The 12,818-nt window shown below is 38.8% G+C and overlaps 1 protein-coding gene across 1 annotated transcript; it reads right to left on the bottom strand.

The window, feature by feature from the left end:
• Positions 1-1,817: 1,817 nt before the first annotated feature.
• LOC144662630 (uncharacterized) lies at positions 1,818-6,821 on the bottom strand. Its single transcript, XM_078523491.1, has 3 exons — positions 6,415-6,821; positions 3,107-3,252; positions 1,818-2,860 (listed from the first exon to the last, which is right to left on the bottom strand). Exons 1-3 carry the CDS (start codon positions 6,599-6,601, stop codon positions 2,549-2,551), a joined length of 645 nt encoding a protein of 214 aa, XP_078379617.1. The 5' UTR covers positions 6,602-6,821; the 3' UTR covers positions 1,818-2,548.
• Between the last annotated feature and the right edge of the window lie 5,997 nt (positions 6,822-12,818).

Raw genomic sequence — 12,818 nt, 5'->3', positions numbered from 1 at the left:
TGACGTTTTGCTAGAGTCAATTTGGATCTTCGATCGCGAACTGCTCATTGACAAGGTTGGTAAATCCTACGGAGGTGATAGGATCACAGGATTTTGATGTTGGTTTATTTGGGAAGAGCTGTGGTGTAACTTGGGGCTTGTTCACACCATTGGCACATACAGGATTGTTTTTCTTCGCTTTACATTGCACGCGGCTTTCAACATGAACTGTCGCGCTTGTTACCACGATTGGCGAGGTTTGCTGCAATTCCAAGCCATCGATGGAACTGCTGAATTTGTCGATCATTTGGTCAGACATGGACCTTTTCAACATTACTTCACGTGGCCTCCGATGAGCAGAATCTAAAGCCGCGAGAAGATTGGAGAATACTGGTTTTGTCAAGTGCGTAGTAGATGTTTCTACGATCTGGGTCTCTGTCGACGCAGACAGATCGTTTCGTCTTACAGATCGATCGCGAGCGACATCAACTGCTGACTTGAGTGCTTGAGGTTTTCTCTTTCCTAACAGCTCGCGAAGGGCATTCCTAAAACGTTGGTCTCTGTAACCGTAAAGCAGAGGATTAAATAGAGAGTTGAACTGCGTCACCGTATCTGTAAACCGGATAGCAGCACTTGAGTTAAAGATTGGTAAAAAGTTTCCCAAGATTTCAAAGCCAAATATTGGAATAAACGTTGACATGAGTGCCGCGGTCAGCAAGCCAGTCATCTTGGCAACTTTAGATTCGAGTTTCGCTTTCTCCTGTTCGGTGACCTGGCTGATTTCATTTATTTGACGATTGCGTATTCCAAGGTACACCTTTCGATAAAAGAACGCAATAAGTACTAAACAAACTGCTCTCTTGGACGCACAAAAGGTAAACCAGCCTCCAACAATTCTGCGATCCACATCGACCGCCGCCATTAGGGACCATTCATTATTTATTCCAGGGGGTGGGCCGGCAAGATCTATCTTCAAGCAAAACAAAAGTTGTTGACCCCCTTCTAAGGAAAAGAAGAAAGGTCACGACCCCTCTACAGCAATGTAAAAAATAGATAGCCCCCCCCCCTCTTCCTATGCCTGCAAAAAAAAAACACACACACAAACAGAAACACATTTAGCCTTTATTTAACAACTATTTATCGAAGTGGAGGTGGCTAGTCAGGGATATTTTCCTCGCCGTTTTAGTATTAAGTGCCAATTTCTAAATTTACCAGAAATTGACCGTCAGTCGTCCAATTTCGAATTTCTTCATATCTTGCCCATTTTATCTCTATAGTGAAGTATTTTCAAAAATAAAGTTAAAAGTTTCGTCAGCCTTTTACTTTTGTCAAAATCGGGCAAAGTTTGAAATACGGCAAATGAGCGTCCTTCCGGTCACGAAACTAGCCGAAAATTGATCATTTTTATCTCGCTCGTACAAAAAAAAGCAGAACCGTCTGCATATGAAATTCTACTTAAAAATAAACGCATCTTTGCTCTTCATAATGCACTAATTTATTTGAAATAAGCTCAAAAACTGTTAACGCTTCAGCCGTTAGAAGAAACCCCATTTCTGCAGTTTGAAATTTTCGCAAAATTTCTCTACTTTCAACGCTAAAGAAACCCAATTGGTACGTTGAGTTTGAGCTTAAAATCACCATAGATTTGAAGCACATTTCTTGTTGTTTACTGTGTTAAAATCTTTCCGGCGGCACTAAAAAAGTACCCCGTCGAGAGACTAAAATGTGAAGGTTATTTTGACGTGACGAGACCGTGAAACAAACAAGCCGGCCGTCACGATTACTCTTCGTTAATTATCGCTTTAAAAATATACAAGTTCTAAATGCTTAACCGGAATGGTTTAGAGTCTGTGTATTTTATGTTGAACCGAACATCATATTACTTTGTCAAATAACATTATAATATGTTCACTTAGAAGACATACAAGACGGGAGATATTCTGTTGATGTGTAATTCGAAACTGTTTACATTGGTTTGCTAAAATTTACACCAGTCAAGAAAGTGAATATTCAAATTTACTTCATATAGCAATCGAGTTTAAAGACAACAAAGAATATAACGTTCGAAAGAAAAAACTGAATTACATTAATTCACTTTGAAGCGATCCCTTGCCGGATAAAGGTACCAAAGGGCAAACAACTGTAGTTTGCGATAAACTGCCTAGGCGACAATTTGTTGCATAGGCAGTATATTTCTGAAAGTTCTATAAACACGCTTCGTCTCTGAAAGCTCATCCCACGTGAAGCCGTATTGACACGCTAAGAAAGTACTTACCACAATTATTTGACCTGTAGTGCCAGAATGTCTTTGTATAAAACGGCCAAATGTTAGCCTGCGTGTGAAACGCTTGAAACTATGTGACTAAAACAAATTGTTTGCGTGATTAAAACCGCGTGGGATCTGGTAACAAAACAATATCGCAACGCAACAAAAAGTTGAATACTGTATAAAGAAACGACAAAACTCCTGGTATTTGACCTTAGTTAAGGAAGATCTCTTCAAAATACCACAAACATTCTCGGCCTTTGGGAACCTTTCTGTAGAGCTTTTCACAAATGGGGAGCGTTATTAGGCGAAACTACTTTTAAGTACAGCTGACACAATCTCGCTAGATCGCTGGACATAGCGCTGCCTTGTACGCACACTGACTTCGCCCCATTCCAGCCAAGGCCTTCCAAGCGGCTGGATCTGACAGTGATTGAGGAAAATATTAAAAGCTTCTCTTGGTCGGGCTACCACCCTTGCAAAACCACTTTCTTCTCCAGAGGAAGAAACAGTACTGGCCGACTCGGGAGAAAATACAGGGCTGTCATCGGAAATCGTCATCCGCCCAAGTCCTGCCGTGAGATCCTCATCAGAAGCAGCACTGATATCATCTTCCTGCAATCCAAAGGTACAACATTTCCAGCTTAGAATATGAATAAAAGCTCTGTTGCTCTTAATTCATTTCGGTGGGCCAGGGGCTGGGTGTTTAAATAGGGTGTCTCCCCCTCCCCCTCCCCCTCCAACTTCCCGCTCTTGAGTCACAAGCCAAAACAAAAAAATAAAGCGCTAGAATAAAATAGCAAAGGAGCGCTGGATTTGCTCCTGCACGGAATACACGAACGGTCACTGACATGATATTACCTCTTCCTGGGCAGATTTGTCGCTCTTTTCCTGTTCTTCTTTGTCGCTTGGCATTACAGAGGACTGTATAGGCTCGCTGATATCTTCACTGACCGTCACACGTGACATAATATTGATCAAATATTCCCTACACTGCCTGCAAATAGCTGTGAAATTGTAAAAATATATCTATATATATAAGCTACCAATAGTTGTTACATTCAATATTTTTTTTAATGTTGTTTACAAAGAATTCCGCAACTCAAACCTGAGGGAGCCTTCCGCATTTCCGAGAAACCCGTTTTTTACTTATATTTACTTATCCACACTTCCTGTAAAACTAGACAAACTCGGCAGACACGGCGTAATCACCAAGGGAAAAGCCCTGGGAACGAGGTTGACAACGTAAAGAATTTTATAATGCGTTCTTTTTTGCCAATTACCGTATTATCTCGATTAAACGCCGGACCCCGATTAAACGTTGGCCTCGAGTAAACGCCGGGTCAAAATTGCTACTTTTTAAATAAACGCGCGCGCTGGGGGGAGGGGGGGGGGAGTTGTTGGAGCAACTTGAAGGTCCCGGCGTTGATTGCAACATAACGTCTCCAATCCGCTATAATGTACTTTTGGGTAATTATCAACTTTGGAGACCCAGGGACAGATTTTCGGAGCAAGACGAAGATAAAAATCGTCCCGCCCTGACAAACGGCCCCTTGGTCTCGGAGATCGGTAACAATAAATCAATCTGAAAAATTGACAGAAAATTATCCGTTAATAAACGCCGGGCCCCGATTAAACGCCGGCTTCAAATAAATGCTGGGTCCACCAAGCCAAGTTTGAAATAAACGCCGGGGGCGTTTTATTGAGAAAATACGGAACTCCAGTTTCAAATCATTTTTTGCGGTTTTATCGCTTTGCGCCGGTACTAATAAAGTTTTCCCAAAGTTTGGCACAAGTATAACTAACTGAGGTCACGCAAAAAAGTAATTTCTCTGTAACCAAAAAAATTCTCAAAAACGTGGTAGTAAAAAACGTGAAATCATTTGAGGTGCCAAATAAAAAAAAAGAGTGTACCATAAAAACTGTTGCAGTAAAATAAGAAACTAAAGCCACCCTATATAGTGTTTAGAAATTGTCCAAATGATCAGCTTCTCGTTTCTGGTTGGTTTCTCGGCTTTGAGGTTTACTTTTAAAACAAACTTTCCACTTTTTCAAAAATCTATGAACAATCAATGATCAAATCGAATGTAGCCTGCAAGGGAAGGCTTAAGGGTGAGGTCAGATGAAATGACACGCGCGGAACGCGAGATGCTTGCGAGGGCGCTTTGCACTGGCGCCACGTGTTCGGAAGATCTCCATTTTTCCTCTCCTTTCGGTCCTTCTCGCTATTGTTAAAACAATGTATAATACGTACGCGAGCCTACTGGTACATACTAGTTATGCAACGCTTTCGAGTGGTATACTATGGAATATCCCACGAGTCACTTGTACTTTCTCGGTATACCCAGGCGTAGTCAATCGATAGAAATCGATATCGGAAATCAATCGATACAATCGATATCTATCGATATCAATCACCGATTGATATCGATTGAAATCGGTAATCGATAACAATCGAACTCACAGAAAAAAATTATTATCGATTGTTATCGATTGAGAAAATCGATAATAATCGATAGCAATCGACAGTAATCGATAATAATCACTAATCCCAAGGAGCCTCTGGAGGTGTATTCGTTTGAAACATATTCTAAAGATGGCGCTACTATTTAGTAAAACAATACGAGACCGGCGTTTAACATGGTAAAACATTGTATTAATTCAGCATCTAGTCCTGCCGAAGTCCAGTCTGGGGTCCAGGCAGAATGTTCATCAAGATTCTCGTGGTTGGGAGTTTTAAAATATTTTAACTAGTCTATTCACCCCAGGAAGCGCTCAGAGCGCTGTCGACTACATCTCCGTGCGTTGGTGAAGGTTCAACTCGATCCTATATATGCACGGACATTGTAGCCCTCCCGAACGATTCCATCTTTTTGCTTCATACAATGTATTTATGATGTTGTAATAGCGAGACTAGAGGGTTGCGCACCGCTACTTTGGTCGCAACTTCTTCTAATATTGAATCGCGCTGGAGATCAATATTGTTCTTGTTCTTTTAATAATACAAGCTTAGCAATAATGATTTCAAAGTGTCCGTTGTCCGTCTTAGAGAGGTGTCCGTCTTATAGGGAGCTTGGTTACAGTAAATGACTGAAAAACGGCAGGGACCATCACCAGGTGTCCGTCTTATGGAGGTGCCCGTCTTATAGAGGTGTCCGTAAAGAGAGAGTTGACTGTACATATCCACGATTAAAGGACTCAATAGTCCCGTAAAACAATATTGTGTCCATGTTTAACATGTAGAAATTGACATAAATTACTTCCGATAAAAATCGATTACAATCAATAATAATCGATAAACCAATCCTTATCGATTTTCGATGTCAATCGAACTCCCCGGGGGGGGGGGGGGTACTCAAAAAAGTTTTATACGGGGAGGCTCCGCCCCAAGTTCTAACCCCTTACCCTTTTATATACCATTTTTGACAGAAATTGTACCCCTTTCGTATACCTTTAACTGAAAAAAGGTACCCCTTTCATATACCTAAGAGACATGGCGTGGACTTAAAATAGGAAGTTTCTTGTCATTTTTATGTAGCGCTTAATAAATTAAAATAATACAGCCATAAATTGCGTCTGTTCGAAATTTTTTAATTAAAGGCCCTTTTAAATAGCCAAATGACAGATTTCCATACCCTTTCATATACTTAAACTTGTGAAATCCCTACCCTTTTATATACCTGAAGCCTAAAAAAGGTACCCCTTTCGGGCGGAGCCTCCCCGTATAGGCCATTACAGGGAGTACCCCACCCGGGTCGAACTCACAACTTTTTTCTTTATCGATTCCTATCGAGTGGTATCGGAAATCGATATCAATCTTCGATTGATATCGATTGCTATTGATTGTTATCGATTATCGGTTTATCGATTGACTACGCCTGGGGTATACACACCCACAGTGAGCTTTTGGACCAGAAGACTTGTGGGCAGCCATTTCAGAAGGAATTGTACAACGGGACTTGTTGTGCCGCCACCTGGTACCAAATAAATCGCGATGGCGAGGGCACACCGTCATTTTCAGATGCGACTCTTCAATTTCAAAAAACCTAAAAATTGTTGATTGAAAATTCAGTCAACGAAAGTAGTTGTATGCCGAATATATAAAGAAAAAAAAGAACGCTAAACGTAGTGATGTGGTTGTAAGGCTTATAAGTGCTATATAAGCTTACCTGCGCGAGTAAGCAAAAGCTTTGCTTCGCTGTCCACCCCAGAATCGTCGCTAATCTTGCAATACTCAAGATGAGATCGTACATCTTTCCTGCAATCGCTGATCGCAATACATGCTACATTTGCCGGGTTGAAGGAACTTGGACCGCACGCATCTCCGACGAAGCAAGAGTAGCCACAAGATGCCATAAAGGCTTTAATAAAACCACGAGGAACGACAATAACAGGTGTTATGGCAAAATTTACAGACTAAAAGACCTACAACCACAAACTCACAAACGTAAAGACAACGGAAAGACTTTGGGGGTCTGCCAAAATTCCACAGCGTAAGTGTCACGCAATCTTATCGAAACAAAAGAATTTTGAAGTGTCAAGTTACGACCTTTGCTCCTGTCTTCGTTGTTGACACATTTCGAAGTAAAAAACATTCATGGCAATTGGTCGGCAAGGCACTAATATTATTTGGGATACTGTTAGATTCAACAATTAGATTCAACAATCAAGTGCAAGACGTCCAAGACTGTATTCATTTCGCAAATCGGGTAAGTTTTGTATCTTTCCGCTGAGAACGAAAAAGAGAGAGAAGGAATTGATCGTTGTACGCTATTTATAACTTAATTATATTTAGAATTTGCAAGAAAGGTATCGTTCTATTTCACCAAACAATGTTAAATATTATTATCCATCCTCATAGATATCTCAGGAGGCATTTTCCTTAGAAACTGGCTATAGTTTGTTATAAAACTGTGTTTAGTACATCGGCGCTTGTTTGTTTTACGGCCTCTTCACGCGTCGAAATAACCTTCACATTTTAGTCTCTCGACGGGGTACTTTTTTAGTGCCGCCGGAAAAATTTTAACACACTAATCTACAAGAAATGTGCTTCAAATCTATGGTCATTTTAAGCTCAAACTCAACGTACCAATTGGGTTTCTTAAGCGTTGAACTTAGAGAAAATTTGCCAAAATTTCAAACTGCAGAAATAGGGTTTCTTTTAACGGCTGAAGCGTCAACAATTTTTGAGCCTTTCTCGATTAAATTAGTGCATTATGGAGAACGATGATGTGTTTATGTTTGGGTAGAATTTCATTTGCAGAGGTCTCTGCGTTTCTTTGTACGAGCAAGATGAAAATGGTCAATTTTCGGTTAGTTTCATGACCGGAAGGACGCTCATTTGCCTTATTTCAAACTTTGCCTGATTTTGACAAAAATAAAAGGCTGACGAAACTTTTAACTTTATTTTTGAAAATACTTCACTATAGAGATAAAATGGGCAAGATATGAAGAAATTCGAAATTGGACGACTGACGGTCAATTTCTGGTAAATTTAGAAATTGGCACTTAAATATTGAGATAACATAATCCTAAAAGATTGATTTTTAACTCATTTATTCCCGTCGACGATTACAATTTCCCTGTGCAAGTTGCTCGCAGGTGAATAGCAAAGGATATCCCGAGCTTGAGTAGCCAGTCAGATGGTGCCAACAACGCTATTCACTGCTTTAATTCGTATTAAAAATAGTTATTTAATAATCACTTGCAATCAGTGAGAACAAAAATACATTTATTGTCAGGGTTTTCTAAAAAATTCACCATGGAAGAAGATATAGTGCAAGATCATATGCTTCATCTTACTACAGAGGACAAAGAATCTTCACAAAAAGGACATATTGAAAAATGGCAGCAGAGACAACAGAAAAGTTTCGAAAAATATAACTGTGACACTCCTTGAGCTTGTCACACTGGTGAATTCCAGAAGCTAAAATTCCAAGAGCTGTATATCTAACTCACTTTAATCTTCTGTTGAAAGGCAAGAGAGATGATAAAGTCTGAAGGGTCATTGCACGTGTCTAAACAAACAGAAAGAAGCGCTCTACACATAGTCCCTACGCAGATTTGTTACCAGACAATGAATCTAGTGATTCTGGTGAAGATAGCGAATGAAAACTTGTTCTGCATTACAGCTAGTGCAGAGTACTCAGAGAGCGAGAACTATGCTGAGGAGAACAATGCAAAGGAAAATCTGATACCAGCTTAACCGTTAATTACCTCGCTAAACTCGATCTGGACGTAATATTGAAACATACCTTGATACCTTGACCATTTTCTGTATTAGCTTTAAACTGTAATGTATGAACTATTACGTTTCAGAGACTCTGGACATTTTCCATTATTAGAAAGCAACAATGAAATTACATGTATTTATCAAAAATAATAAATCAAAAATACACATAAAAACAGGAAGCCCCCCCTCTTTGTATGCAGATTTCCTGATGACCCCCCCTCTGAGTGTCCTGGATTTATCATGACCCACCCCCTATTCTTGCCGGCCCACCCCCTGGCATAAATAGTGAATGCTCCCTTATAGGGTTTGGAACCGCTGGGAAAAGCGCAAAGAACCAGGCAGCTATTGCGAGTTTTTTGATACGGCCATTTGTGACGATAATCTTATAGTCCATCCATTTTTTTATCGCCACGTACCTCTCCCAAGCAATGATAGTCAAGTGATACAGGGTGGCAAAAAAGAGTAAAAACATAAAGAAAATATTCACCAAGTCTAACATACATTTATACGCAAATGAAGCTTTAGAAAATATTAAGATGTCAGCAATGGCAGATAACGGCATGACTATAACGGCAATTAGAAGATCCGTAACGGCCAGACTAGACAACAAAATGGTCGAAGGTTTTTGCAGCTCTTTAGTTCGCTTTACAACAAGAATTACCATTGCGTTCAATAGAATTGTGGGGAGTGAAGCAACAAGTGCCAGGGCGTCTATCATGAAGTGGAAAGTGGAGTAGTTTAAGTCCCATGAGTCCCTTTTGTGTTCGCACTGAAAAGTTGAGCTGGAAGGGCCGGTGGTTGTTTCTGTGTTGTTTAAGTCCATGTTAATAAGATTTGACAGTTTTCTTGGAGGTATACAAAGTGGTCAGTAGTTGCTGCCAAATTATCACTAGCTTATCACCAGTTGCCTTTCCTGCTTACTCGTGCAGTTTGTTTAGACGCCTTTCTGTGCCTTAAATCCTATTGATGCATAAAAATTGGAAACGTATAGTTATTCTTTGAAGACGTTCCTTTAAAATACCTTTCACCGCTGACTTACGTTCTTATTACAAATACGTGAAGTTTTTTTTATATGGAAATAAAACCAATTTGAAGATAATGTCATTCCACCGGCGAAGACTGCTGGGATTGTGCCGGAATAAACAATTATTGGATGATATCCGAAATTATCTAGGTCGAGGTAAATAACATCTGCGTAAACATCGAGGTAAATTTACATCTGCAGACAAAATCTAATTTATGTCTATTGAAAATAATGTAGATAAAAGAACTGTGTCACAGATTTTACCCAAATTAAGGCATGGGAAATGACCATCAAATTCAGTAAAATATGAAAATAACCTTTAAAAGGGACTGTGTCACGGATGTTAGCCAAATTTAGGCATGCAAAATGACCATCAAATTCGGTGAAATATAAAAATATACGCTTAAAACAGCAAATACAAAAGAAGGTACGGATGGCCAAAAGCGACGAAGGCTGAGCAGTTTTCAAAGTTAATCTCGTTTGCTTGTAACTTAAAGTTATAATACTCAGGAAAAAAATTGGTTGCAATGTAGCTGTGGTTTTGTCATTTTGATCCAGAGAAGAATGTTTTTCAGAAGTAAGTTTCATGGCGAGTTTTCGGAAAATCGTAATAACTAAAACTTTACTCAGCCGTGATACAGTCCCTTTAAAACAGTGAAGGAACATTTCAATAACACAGCAAATACAAAAGAAGGTACGGATGGCCAAAAGTGTAGAAGATTAAAATGGATTGCAATATGGATTTTTTGAAACATTGTTGGGCTGAACAGTTTTCAAAATCAATCTCGCTTGCTTGTAACTTAAAATTTTAAAGCCTGGGAGACACATTTGGTAGTAATAATGCTATGGTTTTGTCATTTAGATCGGTCTCATAGAAGTATTTTCTCTGCAAACATTACGTTTCACAGCAAGTATTTGGCAAAACTTAATAAAATAAACTCAGCCGTGACACAGTCCCATTAAACATTTTTTCCCGTGTGCTTCATGTTTTTTTTTCATTATTTTTCAAAATGGGAAAAATCTAGAAATGTGATATCATAGATCTGAGAGATTTAATTCAATTTTAAAATGAAACAAATTCAATTCCGGGGTGAATGTCAACATACAACATTTATGTTTTAAGAGAAACAACTAAATAAAAGGAGAGCATACAAGCGACGAGAAACAAAATTGTAGGGAAAACAGCTCAAATATTTAACTTAAAAAAGTTATTGATAAAATTGCTGTTACCTCAGATTCGCGAAGTTTAAATGCATTTGTTGGGGCCAAAAATTGTCCGCGTTCTAGAAAAGCTTGTCGATTTACCCAGAATGAAATGAGAAGTTTTCTCCAGACTAATTTATTTGCCATGGAAATAAAGAAATAAAACAGTGTAATTACAGTCTAATTACAGTCCATCTTTTTGAAGGGTGGTTATTACTCAAATACTTAGTAAGAAAGAATCATGCGGCGCAATAGTTACCGCATCAAAGACGTGTGCAGTTCAAAGTACCGAAGCCTTGCTAAGTGAAAATCTTGCGATAAATTGGAAAAACTCTTCTTTTTAGTAACAGGTCTTGGGCCGACACAACAGCTGATGCTTCTAACAAATTAAACATTCAAAAGTACCGAAGACTTGGTAACCTCAAAAATCGTGGGACAAATTAGAAAAAAAATTGTTCTTTTCTGTAATAGGTCTATGACCGACGCAATAGTTGCCGCTTCCAATGAGGTGTACATTTAAAAGTACCGAAGTGCTGTTAACCTCAAAAATTGTAATATAAATTGGAAAAACTGTTCTTTTCTGTGACAGGTCTTGGGCCGACGCAATAGCTGCCGCTTTCAATTAAGTGTACCCAAAAGTACCGAAGCCTTGGTAAGGCAAAATCGTGAGAAAAAATTGAAAAAACAAACTGTTTATTTCTGTAAAAGGTCTTGGACCAATCAACGCAATACATAGTTGCCGCTTTCACTGAAGTATACGTTTAAAAGTACCAAAGCCTCGGTAAGGTGAAAATTGTGAGATAAATTGGAAAAATTGTTCTTTTCTATAAGGCCCAGCCAAACGCACGCAAAGCAGAGAGCAAAATTTCGCAACATTGTTGCGATATGAAATAGCTGTTCATTTCAATGAGATGTACATTCAAAAGTACCGAAGCCTTGGTAACCTCAAAAATCGTGATATAAATTGGAAAAAATCGTTCTTTTCTGTAACAGGTCTATGGCCGACGCAATAGTTGCCGCTTTCAATGAAGTGTACATTTGAAAGTACCGAAGCCTTGAATTGGTAACCTCAAAACTCGTGAGATAAATTGGAAAACTTGTTCTTTTCTTTGACAGGTCTTGCATGGGCCGACGCAATAGTTGCCGCTTTCAATGAGGTGTACATTCAAAAGTACCGAAGCCTTGGTAAGTCAAAATTGTGAGATAAATTTGAAAAAAAACCCTGTTCATTTCTGTACAAGGTCTTGGGCCAACGCAATAGTTGCCGCTTTCACTGAGGTGTACATTTAAAAGTACCGAAGCCCCAGTAAGGTCAAAATTGTGAGATAAATTGGAAAAAATGCCCAGCCAAACGCACGCAACATGTTGCAGACAAGGTCAAAAATTGTGCTTCATGGTTGCCGGTTTCACTGAAGTGTACATTTAAAAGTAAAATAAATTAGAAAAGTGACACAAATTAGAAAAACTGTTTATTTCTGTAAAAGGTCTTGGCATTGCTCAATGCAATAGTTGCCGCTTTCAATTAAGCGTACAGTCACAGTACCGAAGCCTCAGTAAGCTCAAAATCCAGAGATAAATTGTAAAAACTGTTCTTTTCTGTAACCGGTCTTAGGCCAACACAATAGTTGCCACTTTCAATGAAGTGTGCATTTAAAAGTATCGAAGCCTTGATTAATGAAAATCGTGCGATGAATTCGAAAAACTGTTCTTTTCTGCAATGGTTGCCGCGAGCAATTTCTCAGTAAAATTCCGCATCTACACACATTATTTTTCTGTGCCAATAGTAGTAAAATACGTTTCTGATTAATGAATTACAACATTAAAAAGGATTTTATCACTATACACGTGTCAATTTTCAAATTAAAATAAATCGCAATTCTTTATTTATGATACAGAAAACCAAAAACAGTGACTGAAATTGCGAATCTGCAAAAAAGCAGGAAAATACTGAAAAATATTCAGAGCCAGACATAATTCGATTAATTCAATGCAATTTTGGCATTTTGAATATCTGTTATTGATGTTTATTATTAGCTTTTAGCGTTTGAGCTGAAAATCTGAAACATATATATATTGACATAAATGTATGAAAGTTTATACTGCGTATCGGGCGT

The sequence above is a fragment of the Oculina patagonica genome, chromosome 8 (genome assembly GCF_052425735.1).
Source record: "Oculina patagonica isolate OP01 chromosome 8, crgOcupat, whole genome shotgun sequence".
NCBI lineage: Eukaryota > Metazoa > Cnidaria > Anthozoa > Scleractinia > Oculinidae > Oculina > Oculina patagonica.
Note: the sequence above shows the minus strand (reverse complement) of the source record. Positions and strands in the feature narration are given on the sequence as shown.